Raw genomic sequence first — 25,951 nt, 5'->3', positions numbered from 1 at the left:
GAGGACACGACCAGCCCATACCAACAGAGAGGGGATTACCCTGGGGGCACAGTGAGTTTATGTCTTGTCACTGGACTTGGCAGGTATTTTCAGTCAGGTAAAAAAAAAAAAGAAAGCAAACAAAAATGGACAGAGGAGAGTTTTATCAAGAGAAATGTGTAAATTCAGACTTGCAGAAAAAAATAAAACTTTATAGCGAAGACATCTTTTCCCTCTGAAGGACACTGTCCTGTGTGTACAGGCAGGGTCATGCTCTCGGTGTCACCTGTGAATAACAAATCACTTCTCTGCCCAGAAAGCCACCCCAGGGGACAGCCTCGTGTTAAGGGTACTCCTCATAGGAAGCAGAAGGAAATAAAAGATTGCACAGCTCCCTGCTGGCTGGAGTGCAAAAGGAAACTGCTAGCCACACTTTTTGAGAAGCAGAACATGAACCTCCCCTCTCCTTTCCTTCTTGGGGGAACCCAAGTGCAAGGATGCTTCTACCTGACCTTCAGAAAATCTGTGAGGGATGGGATTCATCTCTCAGCATTCCTCTGTAACCCAGATCTTCTGTGGGCCACTCAAACCTCCTACACTGACTCTGGAGCCTGAGCATTTCACACTTGGAGCACAGTGTCAAGCAGCCACATCTTTGGAGGCTTTTATGTGTTGGCATTTTTATCACAGTGTTATCATTCACTTCCATCCTGACACTCAGTCCTGCGCCTGAAGGAAAAGGGAAAGACTGTTGCTCTTAATCCTCTTCCTCCAGCCTTCCTCCCGCTCTGCTGTTCCCCCAGGCTGCTCCATCCTCCCTGCAGAGCCAGCCCATCCCCACTCTGGCATGCCAGCAGGGATGTTCAGGCAAACATTTTCTCCTCCTTACAAAGTGAAGACATCTCAGTACCCAACGTGTGTCTCCATCAGGCAACTTTTGGCTGAGTCTGAAATGCTGCTGGCAGCTCCCAGCTGTGACTTTTGGCTTGTTTTACCTCCCTGTATCCATCCCCACCATTGAAAATTCATTTAATACTGGCAGGAATGGTGTCAGGGGTTCACTGTAGTGCTGTTCACAGTGAAGAGAATTGTTCCAAGCACCCACTGCCCACACCTGACTACACCAATCTTCTGTGGAGTTTCAGGTTCTCCTCTTATTCACACTAATAATTGTGGAAACTGTGAAAATATTTTTTGATGTTTTTATGCAGGTTCTTCATGGTTTTAGTTTCACTTGGTTGTTTTTTTTTAGGACATTTTTGAGGGGAAAGGAGAAACCAGTGTCATTCTTTTTTTCTGAATTCTGTAAAGTCTTGTCTTGGATGGGGAGAATGGGAAATACCTCATTGTCTGACCTGCCATTTTTTTGTTTTCCTGAAATGAAGGGAGCCATATCCAGCCCAGGGAAAATTCCTGCTTGAGACAATGGGAAGCTTCAATTTCATTTTTACCACCCTCAAAGGCTCCCTTTGATTAAAACCTGTTCAGGAGAACACAGATAAGAGGATAAGCAAGTCTCCAAAATTTTCCCTTTTCTGTTGACCTGAATACCTTCCACTTACTTTTTCTTTTTTACTTTTTTTTTTTTTTGTAAACAGACAACTAAAAAAGCCTGGACTGATTTTGGAAAACTCTCTTTGTTGGAAATTGGTTTTGATTACCAATATTTTGGCAAGGATAAATCTCACCCTTCAACAGATTTCAGAGCTGTGCCTTTTAGGCCAAAACTTAAGAGTCAAAATCCACACTGGACCCCTACCAGTGCACAGAAATTGCCACAAATAAATTCAAACATTAGCAGAGAAAGCCATAGAAAAGTAAAAATTGTGTACTGTTAAAAATATTTTTTTTTCCATTTACAGGAAACAGACAGAGATCTCTTATTAAAAAATATCAGAAATACTGGACTTGGAGTCTTGGTGATCTTGAAGGAATAAAATCTAAACATCAGTGAAATTAATGGAAAAACTTCCAAAGACTCCCAAAGGGCTACAAGTAAAGCCTTTAAAATGGCTAATGCAAGGAGATGCTATAACCAGTGATTCTGCAACAGCAAAATCCTAAATCAAAATTAGGAACAAAGATTTAGAAGTTTCTTCTTAAGTAGCCTATTTTTTCCTCAAGGAATCCAAGAATAAAACTCCTTGAGCATTGTAGTTAAGCCAAATGAACAACTTTTGAAACTCCATGGCTATACTGCAAAATATTTTTAATGGCTTGGAGTGTGATTTGCCATGAAATGCTCCTCACAGTGATTTGTGTGGAATGTTTACAGCCTTGCATAATATTCTCTTATCAGATAATTCACAATATCCTCACTTAAACAAGCAGACACAAGATACTTAAACCTGACAAGTCAAAGAAAAGGAGTGCTGGCAGGTATGGAAAACACTGAACAGTGGGTGGGGATGCAATATTTTCTAAATAAAACACTGTGAGTGTAAATATCAGAGTATAAAATGCAATTCAACAGCAAATTCATCTTGCTTTGCATTAAGGTGGGAACTGCATTGTCACACAATAAACTCTGCTCACACTGAGTGAAAGCAGGAGCCATGTGCCAGCAACAGGCCCCCTTGAGAGACCAAACTTCAGAGAAATGTGATAGTGCTGATGCCTTTTGGGGCTACCTAAAGCAGAGGCCAGACAAAATTAAGAGAATAAAAAGCTGTTCTATTTATTGAAAGGCCCCCAGGTACATTTTGGGCAGATGAAGCCTCCCCAGGGGCTACACCCAAAATGGACCACAGGTTTTCTCAGAAGTTTGGACCATAATATTGGGGGTTAATCTTCCAATTACAGCTACAGGCAGTGAAGTTATTTAGCTCCAGTTTGCTCCCCCCCAAATCACTTTTGTTTACGCTTTTCAGGGCCTGAGACAGAAAGGTGTGCTTGGTTCTCAAGCCTAGAGAGAAATTGTTGTGTCTGACCAAAATGTGAAGACGGCACCTTCTGCTCTCTGTGGAGTTGAGAGCTGTACACTAAAGAATTGCAGGATTACAGACATATGAAAAATATAAAAGCTAAAATCCTAAGGCACCAGTGCCACCTGAGTGATGGAATCCTTTGCTTCTCTGCTCTATTCTGTCACTCCGGCTGGCTGTGGTGACGCTGAAAAGCATCTCTCATTCCTCAGATGTGGCTGCTGATCTTCCCTCAGTGCTGGCAGCCTCCAAACCCTGAGGAGCAGCACGTTCCCACCCGCAGCTCCTTTGGGATCAGCTCCCCCAGCAAGGCTCAGGCTGTCCTGGAGCTCTGGGGACAAACCCAGGCAGCTGCAGCACAGCAGCTGCAGGGACACGTGTGCTCTGTGTATGTGTGTGTGTGTGTGTGTGTGTGGCTGGAGGGCTTCCCTCCTGGAAATTCGGGGATTAATGACACATCAACCCTCTCCAAGAGAGTGCATTGAAAAAGAAAGAAAGAAAGAAAGGCGGGGAGGAAAAAAAAAAAAATTGAAACAGGCAGGCGGGCTGATGGCTTTTCCTGCAAAGTTTAGGACTTCAAAAGTTAACTTGTAAGCAAGTGCAGATGAGGGATAAAAGCTGCCTTGGACACTATGCAGCAGCCCCTTCCTTCCCATCAGCATCTCCAGCTCGTTGCCTGCCTCTGCTGGATTCCCTTGCTGGCCATTAGTGCTGAGTCAGTGACATTAGGTAAGGATTTTGTGCTTTTTAATTACCTGATGGGCATTTGGGGGATAGAGTTCGTGTGTGTTTGAAGCTGAGATGATCTTGTTTACGTTTACTTTTGAATGTGGGTTAGAGTGACAGGGGGTTATTATTAGAGAGTCTCTGAAATAGGATGGAAGTAAGGTTAAAATAAACAACTAAAGTAATGAAGAAGGTCACAGTGAAAGCCAAGCACACGATGTATATTGATCATACAGGATATTCCCTTTGCTACATTTTTTAACAAAAAAAAAAAGAATTAAAACCTGCAAAAATTCTTACTTCCTACTAGAGGAAAAAAAAAGTAAAATTATTTAAGGAATATAATACATAATATTTTCCCATAAATGGAATAAATGAAACAAACCATAAAAGAAAAAAAACCGCTTTAAAATAACATTCTATTCCTCTAGGAAAGAATTATACACACCATATATCAGAGGAACATTATAGATTAGTTAATTACACATATAATAATCATACACAGCTCTACAGCCTCTGGCAATAAAAAGTTCTTGAGTAATTTCTCTACTACTGTACACATGAAATGTAAGTCTTGTTTCACTCTAGCAGAGAGTTTGAAGGGGACATAGATTTCACATGTGTGGCTTGTTTATACAGCTTTATTAATTGAACACAAAAATACATTGAGAATCATGTTAGACATTATTCAGCCAGTGAAAACTGAGTTAATACAAGAAACTGAGAAAAGCAAAGAGTGTAGTGCTGTGAGTGATTATGGGTTCAGCTTTGGCAAGCTCTGCAGAGGCACTCCCCCTTAAAGGAAATGTGTTGTAATATTTTACAATATTTTACGATATTTAATTCCAGCAGAATCCCAACTGGTCCTAACAGTGACTGTCAGCCAGCCCTCATTAGCTCTATGAAGATGAAACAATTTGGAGCTCTCCTCACTTGAATATCAAAGGGTCACCCAGAAAGTTCTGCAGGACCAAACTCAAAGCAAATGACCTTATCGCCTTTATCTTCAAACAATGCCTTTAATTTCTGAAACCTTTTGAAGGGTTGCCAGTTTTGTGGAGTGTAGCAGCAGCTTATCTGATAGAACAGGCTTTTCATCAGGGGGAAACGACCTTTTAACTCCTAGTAACTAAGTAACTGCATTTGCCACTGTATTTTTCCTGCTGCAGGTAATACGTATGGACATACTTAATAAACTGGGAACACAAAAGAATTAAGTATTGTGCTGTCTCTTAGGTGATGCAGAAGGATTCATCAGGCTTGTTGTGTGGGTTTTTTTTTTTTCCATAAAGGGAGCTTGAAGTAAATGAAACTGCTCAAAAAAGTTTACATTCTGACAGATTGGGCTGGGAAATTACAAGGTTATTAACAGAACCATATGCTGTTTACTTTTGTACTCTAATAAACCTACTAATCCCATAAGAATTTAATGGTGAATAAGAAAGATCTGACCAAAGAGCTCTTTGCAGATGCTTTGTTAAAAAAAAAAAGAAGAGGAAGATGAAAAAGTAATTTAAAGACTAAGGAAGAACTTTATAATCTTCTGCGCTCTTAATTTAGGAAATGATGCTCCCTGTGAATAAGGGAATTCTCAATATTTGGGATTTTTACATTAAATCCCAAGACTGAGAAACAGAAAAATGTTACCAGCAATACCCATAGCTGTTCTCTATTACAGGACAAAAGCAACTCAGAGAATCACAGATGTGGGAGGGCTGACACAGCACAGTTTGTCAGACTTTTCTGAGATGAAATTCTCTAAATAAGTCAGTCAAGAGAAAAAGGCAATAGATTTTTTACAGTGGTACAGGAAAACATTTATCTTAAAACAGTTGCTTGTAACATCACCAGCGAAAAGGAATTTCTCCCCATCCCCTCTGGAGCCTTTTCATAATGTACATACATTTCATAATGTATTTGGATATGAGTTTCCTGCAAAGGTACCCTTGAAGCTCCCAAAATCCACTGGGGCTTCACTGCAAGGTCTTACATATGTAGTAAACTCAGCTACAATTAATTGTTGGCAAGTTTACTCCAGTGGGTTCCCCTCAACTCTGAAACACACAAGAAGAAATTTGAGCGTATCCAGAGGTGGAGAAAGAGAAGAGAGAGGATGGTGTCAGGGGAAGGGGAGGTGCCTACAGCCAGCGTGGCAAGATGGTGTGTTTGCAGTGACCCAAGTGGTTTAATTTGATTTAAGAAAGTAAATGGAAATAGTCAAAATAGAAATAGGCAAAACCCAGTATATCTTGCAATTACATGAGTCCTGGTCTTGTTTTGTACAGGAGTGAAATAAAAATCAGAGTATCTAACTTACTTTGTGTTCTACCCACAAGCAAACCATGATTTCACTGTGAGCTTCTGCTGTAAAACCTGAGTGCCATGGGCTGTCCATCCTGGAAACAAAAATCTGCTAGAGCTCAGAAGGCATTTCCCCATGAGTACTTCAAAAGGAACCAATCAAACTATTCAGGACTTTTCCCACCTGCTTCAAGTATCGGCCACAGGTGACAAACTCTCCCATCCCTTGGTCAGGCTCAAACATTCCACACAGATCTCCAGCAACTCCCTGGAGTTCTTCCACCCTCAGGGTCCCTGAGCAGAGAGGGGTCTGGCCATCCCAGGGATCCCCAATCCCTGGAAACAGCTTACAGGGATCAAGCTCTCAGGCCACGAGTGGGTCTGGTCACACCATTCCTGTTCCTCTGGAAATAGCCCTGGGATTAATCTGGCTCTGTGGCTCTGCTCTGTGCAAAACACAGCAAACATTCACAAGCAAACAATAACCCAATGAATGCTTTCCTGTGGAAGTAGAGCCACATGCCAAAAATATAGTAGCAAGGGAGAGGAACAACCTTCACCATATGTTTCTCTCCCAACGTTATTTTTAATCATCAAAAGTTGTTCACAGGCTAATATTTTATTTCCCTCTCATTAGATTTTGTCATTATCAAATACCACTATAGCCTCCCTGTCTGGAATTATCACAGAGTCCCAGAACAGTTTGGGTTGGAAGGGACCTAAAATATCACCTGCTTTCAACTCTCCTGCCATGGGCAGGGCTGCCACCCGCCAGACCAAGCCACTGGCCCAAATTAAGCCAGTTTGTACTTTTTAAACTAAGATAGAAATTTGAATTTATCGGATTTTGTGCTGTCAAAGGGAAGCAGGAGCTGCACAATTATTTCTGCTTGCTGATAACTTTTTTCTTCCTTTTTACCTGAAGGACAAGGGCCGTGCCACTTCAGGGAAAGTTCATTTATAAGGAAGGCAAAATTGGGCACTGTTGCAGTCTAGAGGTGAAGGAACCTCTGTCACCTTAATTTTTTGACTCTCCTGATCTGTACTGGTGTGTCGCTATGGGATTTTAGACTTTGAACTTTTCAGGGAAATAATTTTTTGCTCCCGCATTTGCTTTTTAATCTTCTGACGAAAATTAATGATTGTCTTCAAAGTTATACAGGCTCAAAGATATGTTTGGTGTGAGAGGGCTGCCTTTCAGCTGCATCTCCCAAGGATTTGCCTATTTCCCATGATCCTGCCAAACGTGTAAGCTGTTTAAACCCCTTAGCAGCTATTTACTGCTCTGCCCTGTGCTAAAATTGAGAATCAATTTATGAGACACTGCTCATAACAGTATAGGACATCCATGGCCAAAATGTTTCCTTTAATGGTCCAGTTCCTCAAAGTTATTTTGTCTCAGGATGCCAAAGCTGAGGAAGCATGGTGCACATCCAAGTCCCCCGGCAATCGATAGGAGCCGAGACAAATCAGTGTTTGCTGCTGAGCTGACAAGACAGATCACTGCAGAGAGGGAGCATCATCCCTCTGCCTCACGGATGGCATGGGCACCTGCACTGCCTCAAGGTCGTGAGGAAAACCCTCTGGTGAGGCTGAGAGGGGTCCCAGGAGTCACAACCCAGCCCCATCAGCTCTGGCACGGCTCAGAAGCGGCACAAAATCCTGTAAATTTGAGGGCAATAAAAACGCTCAGCCCCTCGCCACCCTCCCTGCAAAGCCTAAGTCAAATGGGGCTCAAACTCAAGGGGACACAAAGTATTTCTGGTAGGTTCTAGTCTGCTTAACAGGTTTTAGGTGGCCAGTACTTGAAATTCCCCCAAATTCCCTTTGTTTTCCATGAGAAACGATCCATTTGCCTCCCAAAATGCTCTAAGTTCTTTATCATACAAATATAGTAGGAGAGCAGAAGGAAAAGTTAATCCTGAATTAGCTTTATTAGAGACAGAATTTCTTTTCCAATTGTTCCTACTTCTTCCTAGACCACTTCTGTGATGTATTAAAATAATTCAGGCTTTGGAAATGGTTCTTTCCTCCAGATACATTTCCTCCCCTTTTTTTGTGCCATAAGCTTGCTGCCTCAAAAGGCTGGGAACATTGTGGAAGTACCATTTTGTTCATTTTGGACTGGGTTTGTACTGCATCTCTTTGATTTTTTTTTTTTTTTTCTGGGATAAGTCCTCAAGGCAGACAGATTACTGATTTTGTCTAAAAAATTGTTTCCCTGGAAGATTTGCACTGACTTTTTTGGTACTTGCTAGCTGGATGAAGCATCTTGTCACCTAACAGATGGAAGTTTGGTGTTGCACATTGCCAGTCCACTGCAGAAATGGATCTTGTCCTTAACATGGTTTGCAGCACACTGCTTGTTTAATGATTTTGAAGTTTTTCTGAAGTAGTATATTTTACCTTTAGTTATGACCTTTATTAATGTCACTGTGACAGCTACATTATGTGTTTTGCCTCAGGTAGAGATTACTTATGGTGAAATCTGAAAAAACACGGATTAGATTGAAGAATATTTTTATCTGTCTCTGAAACAGCAATAGAGCCATGTGTTAGTGCAGGCAATTGTTTGTGCAGCTTTTCTGGGAAGAGTTTTCTATGTTAAGCTCTTAGGAGATTTACTTAATGAGAGTATGTACTCATTTGCTTCTTTCTGACACATCTTATTTTGATTATTCTGACGTCTATTACTTTGATTGCTGTGTTCACACTGCATGGCATCCACAGGCAGCCGCCAGGGAATATTCTACATATTGAAAGAGAAAAAAAATTGATTGCCTAATATAGCTGAGGGATTGTAGTAGTCTGCTCTGCTCCTTTTGCTGGTTTTATATTAATTCATCGATTGAGAATGAGTTTGCTTATTCCCCCATTTTTATTTTTTTTTTCTACAAAGCAGCTTCCCAGAGCTGGGTAGCAAATTATCTGCTTGCCACAATAATGTAATGCACGTCCTGTGGTAGCTGAAGTGTTTTACAACTCAGCTGTCCCTTGGCAGCTTTGTGTGCTGACTGCTTCAGTAAATGCCCCCTCCTGAAGTATTTGTCAATCATTTCAGTAGCCACTGCTCTTCCCCCTGTCTGTGAAATCTCTGTCATCAGAACTTTGGGAAATAGTTAAATTTAAAGCAGGTATCCCAATCACATCCCATCATTTATATGCACATACTGGTCAACTTTATCAAAACACAATTCCTATGAATTTGGTTAATAGAAGCTTAACCATGATTATTAAAAACAAACAAAAAAAAGCAAGAGCAAGAAAGGTACCCAAAGAAAATCTTCAAGTGATCTCAAAATGCATCCAAATATTTCCCTGGCAGCCAGTACTCTTTTAGCCCAGTGGTTTACCACTAAGCCATTAAAAAAACCAAACCAAAACAAAAAAAAAACCCTCCTGAAAAACAAAATAAAGCAAAACAAACAAACAAAAAATACAAAACAAAAACCAACCAAACAACAAACAAAAAAACCTCCACCTCTGAGTTCTGCAATTTTATCTGGAAGGGAGAACTTGGAAGGGAGGACTTGTCCAAATGTTATTTTTGCCCACAGATAAAAAAACTTCCTTGCTAGGTATCTGGAATACAAAACTGGAGGGTGCCCCAACTTGGCCTCCTCCTCATTCTAATAAGAGGATGCACAACATCCCCCAGCCTTTCTCTCCACTGTTTAAATGGCTGATCAATTTATGTTCAATTTGTCTCAGAAGGCAAAAGCCTGTGGAACAAAAATAAATCTAGAAGATGATACAAAGACAAGAGGGTTCTCAGAAGTTCCTGAATAGCTCTCTAATGAGTTTAATGGTAAATATGAAAAATTACTTGGGATCTGAATGAGACAATTCCTCCACAGAAAGGAGCCTGTCTTATGTCAACACTTTCTTCCTTCTCATCTCCATTTGAAATTGTATTTTTGCTCATGTTTGACCATCATGCAAACTTTTCATGGAGTTTTATCTCATTGATATCCCGATATCACCTGCAGGTCTGTATAAAGAGCAAAGGAAGGTAAAATTCAGGCAGTGGCTTATTCAACACCTAAGCTAATGTTTTGTTAGTCATAACTTAATAATCAAAAATTTCTTCAGAATTAGCATATTAGACTTCACTGCATCCATCAGATGTGTTATTTGTTGATCTGGTCCAGGTACCAGATCAGACCAATTCACAAACATGATTCAGAAATTACTTTAATCTTCTTTTTCCCTTTCCCCCAGTTATTTACTTTATAATCAACTGTAGGCTTGCTATAAAACTCATTGTCTGTGACTCAGCCTCCCTCAACAGCACAGCACAGATGCTTTGATTCACTCAGGCTACCTTATCATCAGCTCTTTTCTTAATGGACTAGAGGAAAAAATATATAAAAATTCACAAAGCCATTTGCTCTGTTTTTTCTATTAGATGTTAAGATTAAAGCTGGCAACAAAGACATAAACAGGATGAAATCTAATTAATTTGTTGGTTTTCTTCTGGGAGAAATAGAAGGAAAATGAAGAGAAGGCCATTTCCTATCCCACTGTACCTGCAACTCCCTCTTCAAATGCTAAAATACATGGATATTTGATTTTCTGAACATGTATAAAGCAGGGTAAAGGGCAAAGAAATCTATCCTTTTCCCTTAGCTATCCCAGAACCATCCCAGAAGTTTTTGCATCCAACGGAGCCTTGTAAGTGCCAGAGACCCACATCCCATAAACTTCCTGGAGCATTTGGGCTCCTTTTCTCCCATATTATCCTTGCTCCCATATTATCCTTTAATATGGGAGATATTATCCCATATCTCCCATGTTATCCTTTATTATCATTTTCTGCCATATTATCCTTTAACTCACAACTGTTAAATATACAAACCCTCCAGTTTCAGACAATTTTCAGTCTTTTGCCAGGTTTAGTTTTTTCCAGTTGATCATGCAGCCTAAACTCCCTGTGGAAGCTGGAGTGGCTCAGAGCATTCCCAGGCTGCAGCAAAGATGCACTTGGCTCCCCCTGCCCTGGCTGGGTGTGGGGTCAGGGGCAGGGCAGGCTGTGCCATCGCCTCTGGGCTCAGCATCTGCCCTCCCAGGGCTCATTCGTGCCCCTCAGAGGAAGGAAGCTTTGCCATTCCCTTGGGGGCCCACAGCACATGGAATTTCTCAGTGCTGGATGTGCTCAGGATGAGGTTTGACTCAGCCCCTGTCCTGGTTGAAGGCACTGGGCTCTCAGCACTGATGTGCTCAGGGCAGCTGGGCTGGGGCTGCAGGCGATCCCTGCACAGCCCTTGCATCTCCCAGAGGAATTTCACAACTCCTTGCTCCTCCTGACATGATTGCTGCCTTACAGTGCAAACAGCTCTGACATAAATCATAAATCTGCTTCCTGTCCACCCCAGTCCCTCGCTGCTTCTCTGCCTTTCCCCAATAACTGATATCTTAATCATGAAAATCCCCCACAGTTATTCCTGCTGCTTCCTAAAGTCTGCTATCCACCAAGATTTCTTGTTCTGTTTGCTATTACCTCTACTCTGCATGGGTGTGGAGACACTTTCTCTCATTAATGCACCTCTGACAATCTTATCCATCTGCTTTTTTCCAAGCAACTTCATCTCTTCTCTTAGATCTGAGCTTGCAGCTTTTCCTCCTGAGAATACCAAGCACCCCCATGAGGTGCTGGAAGGATGTGAGGGGACCTAGAGAGCTGTCCTTGGTCAGCCCCACTCTGCTCCCAAGGCACAGAAACCCCCACAAGGGCAAAAAACTGTGTTGGAAGAAGGCAGAAAAAAAAAGCTGGAGGCAGCAACCCTAAGTACCTGATTAGCTGGAAAACAATCAGCTCTGGAAACAAAAAAAATCTGGGGTTTGTGGTAGCATCAGGTTTTATTTTTAAAGACCTGTAGAAGACAACTTTATGTTGTTTTCAATGAGTACGGGACTAAAATACTGCAGTCCTAAAAAAGGTGGCACAGGTGGGGACCTAAACACAGGAAATATCCCTCTGGCCTCCAGAGTTATCCCTGCCTCATGCAATAATCACAGCAATTAGTGCTGCAGAAATGCTGCAAGAAAAATTACAGTCACAAAAATTAAACCTCACAAATCACAAATCCACCCATTAAGGGGGGGTTTTGCCTCTGAATTCCATCGCTGCTGTTCCAGCCCAGCTCCTGTGTGATTACCTGCATTATTACAGGTTAGGTGACTGCCCAAAGAGCTCCTACTTCAGCTGGAGCAACCACTGCTGGTCCACACAGAGAGCTTCTCTTCTGATTGCTTTCACAACTGCAAACATTTGGAAATGTTAATGTTTTCCCACTGAGACATAGCCAGTAGAAGCCCAAAGTGTTAAGCGATATTTTGTTGATCACTGCTGACAGGAAAGAGGTTGTGTTTTAGGATACAGGAGTTGGATCAATCTCTTCTGTCACAGACAGGTGCCCTCAGAGCTGCTCTGTCAATTATGCCACAGAGAAGATCTTATCTGAACTGCTTCACTTTCTATTAGCAATTAAATACATCTCAAAATGAGGGCTTTGGTGTCAGCGTCCCATGTGTTCAGTAAAGGTATAAATACCTGTGATGGACAGCAGCTTCAATCATTCTATGGCATAATGAAGATATGCTATTTATAAAAAATAATAATAAAGCAGTTCTGGCATAGTTAGATGAGTAGATGGACTGATCAATACATGTTATTTTGGTCAAAATCTTATGTCCAAGTGCATGAACCTTCAAAGTCTTCCTTTCCTAACATAAAACCTTCACCAACAACGAAATTTGCCTTCAAATTTCTATAAAAAGTTTCATTAACAGCATGTAAAATAAACAACACTTGAAATTCCTGACCAGTTCCAACCAGAACATACTTTTTTTTTTTTTAGAAGAATAAACAAGCTGAATAAAAGGGGCAATACATTTCAATTTTAGTAATGATACTCGTTTGTGAGTCCCCAGCAATGCAGAAAGGAGTGATTTATGTTCATTTGTGCTTGGGAAGCAATGCTTTAACACACCAATTTTCAACTTCTTTTTTTAATCAGAGGTCCTTTTATGCCAAAAGAAAGCCATGGACTATCCTGCACTCCCCTATTGTTTTATGCTTCAGGGAAGACATAAGGCAACTAGATATTTTGCATGAAGAAAAAGGGATAAAGAGAACCTGATTTCTACTTTACAAAGAGCATCATTTTGCTTAAGGCACAAGACCCCTTAATTTGGGAGGTTCTGGAAGGGTCCTGGAGCTGGGGCAGCAGGCACACAGCAGACAGGGATATATTGGAGCAATTTCTGTGTGAAGGGCTGGGGGCTCTGGGCTTATTTGTGACATGAGCTGAAATCTGACACCTTAAGAGCCCTCATAACTTAAATAACATTTCAGCCTATAAGATATTCTTGGGAATACCCCTTTCCTAATATCAGAGGCTCCGAGCAAGGGGCTGGAAATATATTCCCTGCATCCAGAGTGGGCAGCTGTGGATTACAGAGGCTGCTCTTGATCTTGCTCTTTATTCATTTCCAATAACTTCTTCAAGGCCACGAGCTTATTCCTGCTCTTTAAAGCCACCTTCATTTCCTAAAGTGTTGCCTAGTACTAAAGTGCTCTGTTAAGCTGCTGCCATGTTTTTCCATTCTGGTAGAAATTATTGTTCTATGTAGTTTGATTTTAAGAGTGCCTTCTGGCATCCATTTGGGGAAAAGGCACTACATAAAAGCAAAATCAATACAAGGGACAGTTATATTTCCTGAGCTTTTTCATTAGCTGTAAAATATATACATTCAAGGAGGGAGGAGGAAAGAATGTCATTTCTACCCAAACTGAAGGAGGACAAGACAAAGCGTGGGAGAACTTGCATGAACGTTCACTGATGGCAGCACAGACTGTGCACAGGCAGATCTCTGTTCCCAGCACATCCAAACACCCCCAAAAACACTGGCCTCTCCTGTAACAGGCATCAAGCCATTGGAAAAATGCAGAAATAGATCTATTTCAAAAAAAGATTGATCCCTTGACTTGTTCTTAATGTTTGTTAAAGCCAAACTGGCCATTGGCTGAATGTTCACAAGTAAACTTGGCCTCTGTTCAGCACCAAGAATTTGGCTTAGCATCATTTTATTGTTCTTCTCTTCATTCTTTCTCAAATCTCCACTGAACTCCACCCATGTTATCTTTGCTCTTTTCTCCCAAAATATGAATCTTTTGACCTCAGCAGACTGTCCTTGGGTAAGTCCTCATCACCTCACATGATATATTTTCTAAGATTTGCAAGCAAAGAGCTGGAACAAATTCTGAAAAGCTGTATTTCTACAATGTTGAACCTAAAGATATTGTAGTAAGTTTTTATCAGAATCAAATCATTGCTGCTTGGTTAAAGCCCAGCTGAAAAATTAAAATTCAGACTGCTAAATTAGTCAGCATTCTGACACAAACCAGAAAGGCAAACATCTTATTTTAGCTTGGAGTAAAATTTCAAATCACAGTGTCCATTCAGTATCAGCATGCAATTATGGGAGTGGGGAATTGCACACAAGCCTTTCTTTTTTTCACTCTCTTTTTTTAATGCAGGCCTTCTACAATGGCATTTTCATTAGCAGGAAATACCTGTTGTCTGTAGAAAAATAATTTGTCTTGCTTTTTGAAGACTAAATTACCTTCTCTAAAAGATTAGCTGAAAACCACTGTATAAATTCATAGGCATTCCACGTTAAATAACAAAAGTTTTGCTTCTTTCTGGTGACCCCTAGTGATGCATTTTGTGAGAGAGTTCAAGAGTAAACCCAGCATGTTATTTACTTCTGAGACGCAGATAAGGCATCTGGAAGATTTTATCTGTGTGATTTTGCCACTAGCCCATAATTCAGGGAACTGGAAAATGAAGGCCCAGGAAACTTATCAGTGTGTGATTGTTGATATGAAACCCAAGTGGAGCTGGGGAGGAACGTGAGCTGGCAGTCACAGACAGCACCAAGCAGCAGAACAGCATCTGTGGGACTGCCACTGCCCAAAATCAGCCTCCTGGCTTTAAGGGACCACTTTCATCATGTGCTCATCACCAAGCAGTTTTTACACAGCTCTGCCCATATTTGCCTCATGATCTCAGTGTTGCAGACATCTTTTATGAAAAATCTTTTCTTTAGGATTTTTCCTCCTGGGAAGCTGAGAAACCTCAAGAGCAAAATGTAAACATTGATTATCTGCTGCTGTAGAATGCAACAAGTAGATCTTTGATCGGCCTATGTTAGTTGTTTCTAATTAATGGCCAATCACAGCCCAGCTGGCTCAGACAGAGAGTCCGAGCCACAAACCTTTGTTATCATTCCTTCTTATTCTATTCTTAGCCAGCCTTCTGAGAAAATCCTTTCTTCTATTCTTTTAGTATAGTTTTAATGTAATATATATCATAAAATAATAAATCAAGCCTTCTGAAACATGGAGTCAGATCCTCATCTCTTCCCCTCAACCTGAGGCCCCTGTGAACACGGTCACATCTCAGTGCTGTTATTTAAAGAGAGTCACATTCTGTTTTGGCTCCTCTCAGGGCTCTCAGCGAGGTAAGACAGTGAAACAGACAAGAATTGGGCAGCAAAATGGGAGAAAAAGCAGCTGTTGAGGAGAATTTAATTTTTATTTTCACAGATATCTGACATAGAGATCAAAACTCATTTCAAGCTTATTTATATCATGAGAGTGCACCAGAAGGATGGACGCCTCCCTCCCTTTTGCCTGGCCATTCTATTCCATGACTGAGGCAGAGCTTGCTGAGCAGTAAATCCAGCAGGAGAGAGCTCCTGGCTGTGCTCCAGGAGCCTCCAGCCAGCCCTGCCCTGCCCCTGCAGTCTCACACTGTGGCCCAAACAAACAGAATTCACAGAATGACCAGGTTGGAAGAGACCTTCAGGATCATGGAGTCCAACCCAGCCCCAACCCCTCAGCTAAACCCTGGCACCCAGTGCCACATCCAGGCTTTGTTAAACACCCCCAGGGATGGGGACTCCACCACCTCCCTGGGCAGCCGTTCCAGTGCTTGATCAGGAGACATTTGTGTGCCCAAGTCACTCTGATCAAGCCAAGGGCTGTGAGAGGAGCTTTAGCAGAAGGTTTTGATTCTGTTGTGCCTCCCATCCCTGTCCAGGGGCTTTGCTTCCTTCCTGCCCTGCTCATCCCACCTGCTGTTCTCCAGCTCCTGCTCAGTCTTTTCCTTGGATATTTTGTCTCTCCCAACATCTCATTCCAGGGGAAAAGGGTAGGAAAGCATTTCTTGCTTCATCTCTAATCAAAGAATGACCAGGTGGGAAGAGACCTTCAACATCATGGAGTCCAACCCAGCCCCAAGACCCCAGCTAAACCCTGGCACCCAGTGCCACATCCAGGCTTTGATAAACACACCCAGGGATGGGGACTCCACCACCTTCCCAGGGAAACCATTCCAGAACTTTCTCACCCTTTCTACAAAAAACTTAATCATGGCAGCAAGGTGGAACTTTACATTTTTAGCAGTTCTTTTGCATGTCTCTGTACCCTGCTCAAACAATTGAGTCTTGGTTTGATAGCACATGAAAATAGAAGAGTGTGTGTCTAATTTTAAACTCATGTTATTTAACATGCAATACCATGGGAAATTCAAGGCTGTTGGTCCTGTCCAGCTCCACTGATTTTCACTGGGAACAGAACAGCCATACAGTGAACAGAGTTTGGCTCATTTTTTCATTGTAACAGCTGTCCTCAAACTCATTTTCATTAAAAAAACATTGAGATCAGCCTTACATGTCACAGATTCCCCTTTGCATAGTTTTACATTTTTTTCTCCTGAATCAACCTATTGAAAAAATAACATTCATCATCTTGATATCTGTATTGCTAAGGCAAAGGAAGGCAAGAAAATTCCCCTTCTGTTTTTACAGCAGAAAATTTATTGCAGGTTGCCAGAATATGGAGTGATTAAGTCATATTAAAGGCATTTCTGTCTTCTGAAATTTTATATTTGGTTAAAGAACACAGTTTGATTTTGTATGTGACAATATTTCTTCACTGTAATACAAATATTTCTGTCCTTTCCCAATGGGTCACAATGAAGTCAATAAAATATGCACAGAAGAAATGCAAGCAGCATTTGGCTCAATATAAAGATTGATAATGTAACCACCTAAAAAAGGTACTTTTTATCATCATAAGTCTCTCCTGGTTTTTTATAGTTTTCAGTGAGCAAAACAATCCATCATACTTGAACTTCATACACGTTCCTGGAGCCAATATTTAGTACAAGTCAATTTTTAATTATGATATTTTTAGAAAAACTACAATTTATTTCCTGACTTTGTAAAACACTTTAAACAGCAAGTCATGGATATAAATTATGCAAATCTCGAGGGACCCCAGATTCATTAATCTGACTGTATTTCACAGCAAAGCAGAACACAGCACAATTGCCTGGCTCTCCCTCTGACACCCCAGAGCACCAAAGATGGGTACAGCACTGAGGCACAGTGGGAAATCACCATTTTCCTTTACAGGAGAGTGATTTTTAACCTTTTGAATAAAGTGCCCATTATGCTTAGAATACCTGTTGCACTCTCACTTTTAGGGCTAAAGGAAAATGGGCCTTTTAACACTGAAAGGAGTACAAAGGTTCTCATCTACAGTACTGCACAAAGAGCAGTGAACCCCTACTCCAAAACACTGAGTTTAGAGTCAGCCTGTCCATGGAGCTGTGGCTGTGCCATTCCTACAGACAGCCACAGCCAATCCTGCTGGCAGCAGAAGGAAATCTGCTCCTTTGGGAGCAGCAGCCTCGTGCTGGCTTCCCCCTGTGTTTCTGCTTTGAAGGGAAACCAGAAATGCCACTTGTACCAAGCCGCTTCCCCATGGCCTTTTACTGCCACAGCCCAGAGGCTGCAGAGCTGCTGGAATGGCTTTTCCCCCAACCTGTGTGAAGCACAAACTCTCTTTCCTCCTTCCCATCTCCCATTCTGCTCCTTTCCCAGGCAATGCTGTCTCTCCAGAGCCAGCACCTGCTCCTCTCACTTAAGCCAGCTTGTCTGTGCCTCCTTTAAGACATTTTTTTGTTGTTGTTTTCCAGCTGTTGTCTCTTTTGGTGGCACCCCAGTCCTGTCCAGCTGCTGTCTCTTCAGGCACAGCTGTGCTGGCTCCATCCCCATCCCTCCTTTGTGTGCATGGACATGGCCTGCATCCCTCTGGAGCTAGTGCTGCTCAAGCAGAGTTCAGCTGTGGCAAGGACAACAACACAGAGCAGGGAAGAGTGAGGATAATTTTTGCTCAGACACAGGAGAGAGAATCACAGGATTTAGCCTGTGTTCTTTACTAAAAAGACCATTTTGTGTGTCTCTATTTATTTAAAATTAGCATGGGGTTATTGTCTGGGTCTCAGGCTGCATGAGCTAACATCACCCAAGTTCCTGTAGACCAAAGAGAAGAGGAGCTATTGGAAGGCAAAGCAGCCTGGCTGTTAATCCTTTCCAGCTTCTCTTGCTCTCAGTGCCTTTCCTTTCACTTTGTGGAACTCTGTGCAGGAGACCAGCAGGTGAGAGGGAGCAACTGCAGCATCTGAGGCTGTTTGCTAAAATGTAGTTGGAGAGTAGGGCATGATGGCTTAAAAAAAAATAAAAATCCAATGGCTTTTTTACCTTTCCTAGGGGACAATTCCCACACACTCCATTCTTTTTTCACCACTTGAAACAGTTTCTCTTCCTATTTGCAGAGTGAGATATACAGTCTGTGCTTCAGTTCATATTTTCTGAACTTCAGATGCTCTTCTCCATATTCAAATATCTCACAGGCAAATGCATATCCTTATTTATACTTCTTATATTAACCCAGTTACATGCTGACTATAAAATTCCATAATAAGAAATAAGAGCTCTCATTGCACATTCACAAAGCCCTCCAAAGAACAGAGGAAGAACTGGCCATAAGCCTCATAAATCCAACTTAATTTATTCATAGGAAGAGCGTAAAAATCGGATATTTTTATATTCCAGGATATTTATGATAAGATGGTGAATGTATAAACTTCCCCCCACCAATAATTCAATAACTGATGATAAAATAACAAAATAGATAACAGGTTTCAAAATACTTGCATCAGAAGAGTGAAATATTGTAAACAATAACATGATTTGCAAGCATTCCATCAAATCTGCAGTGGGTGAGGGCAAGAATATATTTTCAAAACTTTTAGAGCTCTGTGATCCTCCGATCTAGAATCTTCCAGCTTCACTGCTTCAGTGTCTGCAGCAATATGCAGACATTTTCCTTTCATTAAATATACTTATTAATACATAAGTAATGGGGGAAGAGATTCTTGCATCATGGTCACTTTTTGTCTCCTGAAATTTTTTCAGGCATTATAGCCACAAGAGAAAGAGGGTGGTAGGAGAGACCTGTTTTCCCAGTCAGTGTACCTGGGGTATCTCTGTTTTTTTGCCTGCCACACAGAGGGCTTGTTTTTGTCATACCCACGTTCTGAGACAGAGAAAAGAGAGGATTTGGCCAATGCCAGCACACAGAGCTCCTCCAGTGCCAGGACAGAAGCTCCTCCTGAACCAACCATGCCATGGCCCTTGCTCGGGTCAAGTCCCTTGCTATAGCGGCAAGGGACAAATCCATCTTGGAAAAAAGATATTTTGCTCAAATCACCTAGATCTTTACCTTTCAAAAGAAAGAAATTCCCTGTTTTCCACCTCAAATATGTTGACAGATGTTGCTCTGAAAGCAGATGTTTTCGTCACATTCTCCCCTACCCAAGTTCCTCTCCCTGCTATGCACATATCAGCAGCACAAAATGCATCCTCGCTTTCCCTCTTGCTAGGCTAAGCAAATTAATTTCAACCTATACTTTAAAAGCAAGCTTTTCATTCTCCTGATTATCTTAATAGCCTTTCCCACTGCTTGTGCAAATCAGAACAAGCAGGCAGGGATCCAAATGAGCTCTGTACAGTGGCACCAATTTAACTGTTGCTCTACTGCATTTCCAGCACTGCTTTTCACGTTGCAGTGGGAGCAGTCACCTTGTGATCAGATAGCACAGCCTTTTTTTATTGACCCAATTCTGTTGTTAATTCTCAGGCTTGCTAATGTACTGCTCTGCCCTGGGAGTGTTCAAGGCTCATTTGTGTGTGAGCAGGACTTAAAAGGGTTTTTGGAGATGGTTCTGGATAGCTGTGTATAAGACGTGTGCCTGCTCAATTCAATGGGATTTGCTGGGGGACGGCGGGAAATGAATGTGCAGCAACAAAGGAAATTCTGTGACTCAGCTAGAAAGGCAAAAAGCAGGAATCCAGTAAATATCAGTCTTTAGGATAATAGCTTTCACTGCTCAGCTATTCTTCACAGGTTCCTTATCTAAAGCCTCTGTGGCACTCACTGAGGAGAGAGAATTCAACCCAGGAGCCTCACAGGAGAAAAGGATGCACACTCCAGGGCCACTTCTCAACCACTCAACAATTATGAATGCTTTTTCTTGATCATTTAGATTAGAAATCCAGCAAACAGGACTTTCCTCTCTGGAAGCAAGGTTCTGATTTACAGTATTTCTGCTTATAGAACCTATTTCTCCCATTTAAGATCATTCAAGTGTTTGTCAAGGTCAGTCTTCTGTCAGGGGCCAACAATGCAAAATTTGTGCTTGCGTGATTTTGTGTGATTATGAAATCCTCTTGCTGCTCTCAGAAACTGCAGCACAAGCAATCATTCCTGCTTTGTTCCTCCCCATTTAAGTGGCTGTGAAACACTCCACGAAATGCAAATGCAGATCCTCCTGCTCCTTGCCTGACAGCAGCTTACAAAACTGATGGGGAATCTCTTCACAGCTCTGCTTTACTTTATTTTTTTTTTTCCCCCAGGCATCCAGGTGAGTCTATCTTTCTCTAGGAAAGATAAGAATTCCTGCCTGCCTTTTTAAAATCCAGCTTAGGGAGCAACAGCCAGCCCCTGTAATGTCGGAACCCAGGACATCCCCCTCTGGCTCTCCAGGATGGCCAAGACCCCTGCCAGGGGGCTCAGAAGCCCTGGCACAGAGCCCAAAACACCTCTGGTTTTTATTATGACCCGTGGAACAAGTTACCAACCTTAGGTGAAGATCTGCAAGCCATGACAAATTAAGTAGAATGATAGTGAATTTATCACAAGGTGAAAAAGTAGATTTTGGGGTTTCTGGAATGGGGGTTCACGAGGCAAGATGGAGGGAACTGAGCGTGTCCAGCCTTTCTCCTTCTTCTTCTTGGCCTCCATCTTCTGCTGTGATGTTGGCACTTACAGATTGGTCTAGAGTAGAAGCTCACTGTCTAACATAGGTGATAGGTATTGGAAAGTAATGATAAACATTGTATATGTAGTTTTTAGCATAAAGACATAACGCCACCCCCGGGGCAGGCAGAGTGCCTCTGCCTGTCTTGCTGAGCGGACCTCGGCAGGGCAGGAGAAAGAATTTTATAGATAAGATGCAATAAACAACCTTGAGACCGAGAAATGAAGAGCCCTGACTCTCTTCAAGTGCCGGGCTGGGAAAAGAGACTTTCCAGCTTTTCTCGGGGTCACTCTGAGCAGCCAGAGATCCCAACACTGTGGTTTGCCTGCCTCCACCTCCCTGAAGAACATGGCGCACACACGTCTAGGAGGGACCAATCCCAGCCATTTTTTTCAAAGCCAAAGAGGGGTTTTGAAGCAGCAGAACAACAATCCCACAGCCCAGGTGGCCTTGGAGACCACCACAAGTCCCTTGTCCCTTGCTGTGTATTGAATACAGGAAAGTCAGACTAAATATAGACATGTTGAAATAAAGCACCTCTTTCTAGAGTGAATTAGATAATAATTTTACCCAAGAACTGAAGGAGAAGATTACTTATTGCTGTCTGGTGTCTGCAGAGAGCCACAGTTTCATCTTAATGATGCTCTGGCATTCACACTCCAGCCCTCAGCAAGCACTCACAATTAACATAAAAAGGGTGCTTCTTGTGCATTAGTCTCTGTATTTGACTTGAAGAGGCAGATGAATAAAAGTAAATAAATGTGAACTGTTAAACCATGGGACTCAATATGGTTCTGGAAACAGGAGATGGAAGTTTTAATTGCAGACAGAAAGATTTTGAGGTCACTGAGCTCGCCTCCACCTGACACTAATGGCTGTGGTTTCCCAAATCAAACCCCAGAATTTACAGCCAGGCTCAGCACCCACTCTGCTCAGATCCTTTTCCACAAGCAGTAATGACCACTAATGAAACAGCCAAAAGCCCAGGTGGCTCTCCTGCAAATGTACATTTCAGAGCCCCAGACCTGATCCTGCAGCTGCCAGCTTCACCCTGGGAAAACCATTAGCAGCTGGCTTCACGTCTAGGAAAAGAAAATGAAATATGTTGCATTTTCACAGCCATCAATCAGCAGATGCAGTGCCAGGAAAGCTTCATAATGATGTAGATATCACCAACTGACTTTGCAAAAAAGAAAAAAAAAAGGCATTTTTTGGAGGAAAACGTGTGCAAAAAAAGCCACCAACAGATGAGCTCAGTGCACACTTGTGTGTGGTGTGATCCTTCCTTGCTTGGACAGGAGAGGATTGAGGTCAGAAACCACCTCCCCAGAGAGACAGATCTCACCCTGCTCCCTAGGGATGGCAGCAGGAGGGCACATTTCAGCCTCAGCACCTCCTCCCTGGAGCCATGGCAGGGGCTCAGCCCCAACCTCACATGATTAAATGAGTGTCTTTTCCTGCCCTGCTGAGCTTTCTGTTATTCTGTGGAGAAAAGAGTTCTGAGAGCAGAAAACCTTAAATGGAAAAAAAAAAAGATGGAACTTCAGAGTTGCACAATGATGCATGTAAGCCCAGAAATAAATCTAAAGGAAAAAAAAAATCAATGAATAAAATGTCACTTTTGGCATTTGATTGGGTTTTCTTCTTCTTAATGTTCTGCAAAATGGCTGAAAATTATCAGCAGCATCACTGATCCTAAGTGTTGCATTTCCAAATGGTTTTTTTCTGCTTTTACCCCTTTTTATTATCTTCACTGTTTTCCTGAGAGAGACACTGAAATGCCTGGCATGACTCATGCTGTGAGCAATCCTTCTGTGAGAACTGAATGAGAACAGGCTGATAACAAGGGTGATTTCATTAAAAAGAGCTCAGCCCGGTGGTGACTGGTTCCACGGGGTGTTATTGAAATTATGCATGCAGAACCCCAGCTCTGTCATATTGGCTTAGCTCATGTTTTCCATGGCACAGGAGAAAGTCCCTTTGTCAGTTCAGTGGAGAAAGGTTGGAGATGATTGAGGTAAAGCAGCAGGAGGAGACCAATATGATTAAGTCACACGGCCAACTGCCCATGTATAACACAGTAATGGAGGGGAAAGCAGAGGGCAAACTAAAATTAAGTCAAAAGGACACAGGAGACAAGAGGCTACACATACAGGACATGGAGAGGATGCACAGAGAGCTGGTTTGTACAGCAGGCAGAGTGCAGGATTGCCATGCCCTGTATTCAGATATTTCCTGTTAATATTGATGGGAACGCTGCACTCCCTAATGCTGGAATGGACAGACTGTTTGGTGAGCAGGCATGGAGAGAGGCATGTTTAATTAATTTTGCAGTCGTGGGCAGAAAGGTCAGATGACAGCCTGTGAGTAAAATCCCCAGCAGCCAGATTGGACAAGAGAATAAAAAAAAACAAGTACAAGGAAAAAAAAGAGAAAGTATTTGAGAGGAAAGCAAGGTCAAGCCTGGACTCACTCTGGTGGTTGTTCACACCTCTCCAGCAGAAAATAAGGTCTTAATTTTGCTGCAGGTCACCAGGTAAGAACAGCCTTATTGCAGGAAATCCTGGTCACTTCAGAGACAACATAGCTCACCTTAATTGTTCCCTCTGGGTAGGGCAGAGCGGATACAAGTCCCAAAACAGATGCTCACATGAGACCTGGTGCCAGCACTGAAGAGAGCAGCACTGCCTGGCACAATCAGACACCCACCACCCACCTCAGCAGTGGGAATGGCTACAAATGCATTTGTTCACTGAGAGTATATTCATTATTGTGTCCTTTTCCAGTGGATAAGCACGGAACAGTGACAGATGGAGGTACAATCCCAGGCAGGAGGGAAAGACCCAACTCCTTCCAAGGCAAGGAAGCACTCAGAGCCCTGAAGAAGCTGACAGGACAATAGCTGGCGATTCCTCATGGCCACAGATGGTGGAGAAAGAGGGAGAGCAGCCTGAGCAGGGCTGGAATAGGGATAGTCATGATTTAAGTGCTGAGACACCTTGCCCGGGAGATCATGGTTCACAAAACTCCCTTCACCCCAAAAAACCTGACATGACACTACAAGGGCAGAGCAAATATTTCCCCTTCCATCTATCAACACATGAAGTCACGGTAGGAAGTTCTCACCAACCAGGAAACCCCAAAAGTGCAGCTGCAACCCCAAATTGCGCCTCTGCAATTTGCTCCTGGTGCCTGTAAATGGTGATCCAGCCCCTGTGGCACCACCAAGCCCTGATTTCTGGAGGACTGGTGCTTCCTGCAGCTCCCAGGACAGATGACAGAGCAGTGAGCCAGTATTTCACGTCATTCTTATTGTGAGCACGTGGCTTTAATGCATGCATTGCTCAAAGTAGCAAAACCCATCTTGGAAATGCCATTTATTTCCAGACAGTATAATAAAGAAGGAAAAAGCCTAACTGGGTACTTAATTTGCAGTCATTAATTTACTTTCATAGCCTTTGTAGGGTTTAATTTACTTTCATAGCCTTTGTAGGGTGAAGGCAAAATAATATCAATGTTAAAGGCAAAGGGAAGTAGTGCAGAGCCATTAAGAGGGGAAAAGAGCAGGTAATAGAAAGGGAACATAAATGCATTCAAAATCTTTTTTTGCTTCGTTTTTCTCAGAGACATTTCATTACAATCAGATATTTAGCAGCTTATTTCAAGAACCTTAATAAGAACACAAGGCACAAAAATGAGAGAAAGAGCTAAAAATGGCTATACCACCATGAGTAAAAAACCAAATCATTAGAAACAAAAGTTGCCTTCAAAAATGAACACAGAACTTCTAACATCCAAAGGGCAAACACAGAGGCAAAAATTCAGTGCTTAACAAGAAAAAGTGGGGAAAAAAAGGATGGTTTGAGATGCTACAAACCAGCCAGACTGCCTTCCATGCAGGTTCCTCCTAATGATTTGCAACTCGCAAAGTTATTAGGAAAAATTAAGACTGGAATTTGTTACTGAGCACAGTGCACATAAAACACAGCAACTCATTAGACCTGTGCCCATGGATTGGAGAGGCCACAGCTGGACTACTGTGACTAATTTTGATCATCCTACTGAAATAAAGCTGGACAAATTAGAGGCAGTTCAGAAAGTGAGCTGCAATGCTAACAAGGGACCTGGAATTATGACCTGAAAGAAAGTGAAAAGGAAACGGGCTTACCTCAGAGAAGGGAGCACTGGAAGGGGCTGTGGTTATTCTTCTTACATGTAGAGCAGGGAGACAACAGCTGGTGATTCCTCATGGCCACAGATGGTGGAGAAAGAGGGAGAGCAGCCTGAGCAGGGCTGGAATGGGGATAGCCATGATTTAAGTGCTGAGACACCTTGTCTGGTGATCATTGTTCACAAAACTCCTTCACCTGGGACAGGAAGGGGGGCAGGCAAACCCCACAGGTGCATGGCTTAGCAAACTTAATCCTGCCTCAGGAAACAGGGAAACAGGGAAAAAGCTGGATTATTAAAAGCCAATTGCAGCATGAGAGCCAATTCTCTTTTCTTACAGCATTACTGGTCTAGTAAGAGGTAAGTGTGAGGTGAGGGTTATCCTGACTTCACCAGCATCTCCAGGACAAGGAGTTAATTGTTTTTGTTAATTTGTAATTGCAGAGACAGGGAAACGGGGCTGAGTGTGTCCCATCTGCTGAGGTGTCTGACCCCTGAACCCAGAGCTGCCCAAAGCAGAGCAAGCACAGAGCTGCTCTTCCCTTTCATGAAAAGCTCAAAGACTTTTTTTCCACTCTTTCACACTGAAATGAAACAAATTCTTTTGAAATG

At 42.3% G+C, this 25,951-nt stretch overlaps 1 protein-coding gene across 1 annotated transcript in view; it reads left to right on the top strand.

The window, feature by feature from the left end:
- The first annotated feature begins 3,535 nt into the window (after nt 1–3,535).
- The window catches only part of LOC118688922 (von Willebrand factor D and EGF domain-containing protein-like), a 171,110-nt gene continuing 148,694 nt past the window's right edge, over nt 3,536–25,951 (top strand). The window contains exon 1 of the mRNA XM_036386867.1: nt 3,536–3,632. Within this exon, the coding sequence (XP_036242760.1) occupies nt 3,536–3,632 (97 nt within the window). The remainder of the gene's footprint in view (nt 3,633–25,951) is intronic.

The sequence above is a fragment of the Molothrus ater genome, chromosome 7 (genome assembly GCF_012460135.2).
Source record: "Molothrus ater isolate BHLD 08-10-18 breed brown headed cowbird chromosome 7, BPBGC_Mater_1.1, whole genome shotgun sequence".
Lineage (NCBI taxonomy): Eukaryota > Metazoa > Chordata > Aves > Passeriformes > Icteridae > Molothrus > Molothrus ater.
Note: the sequence above shows the minus strand (reverse complement) of the source record. Positions and strands in the feature narration are given on the sequence as shown.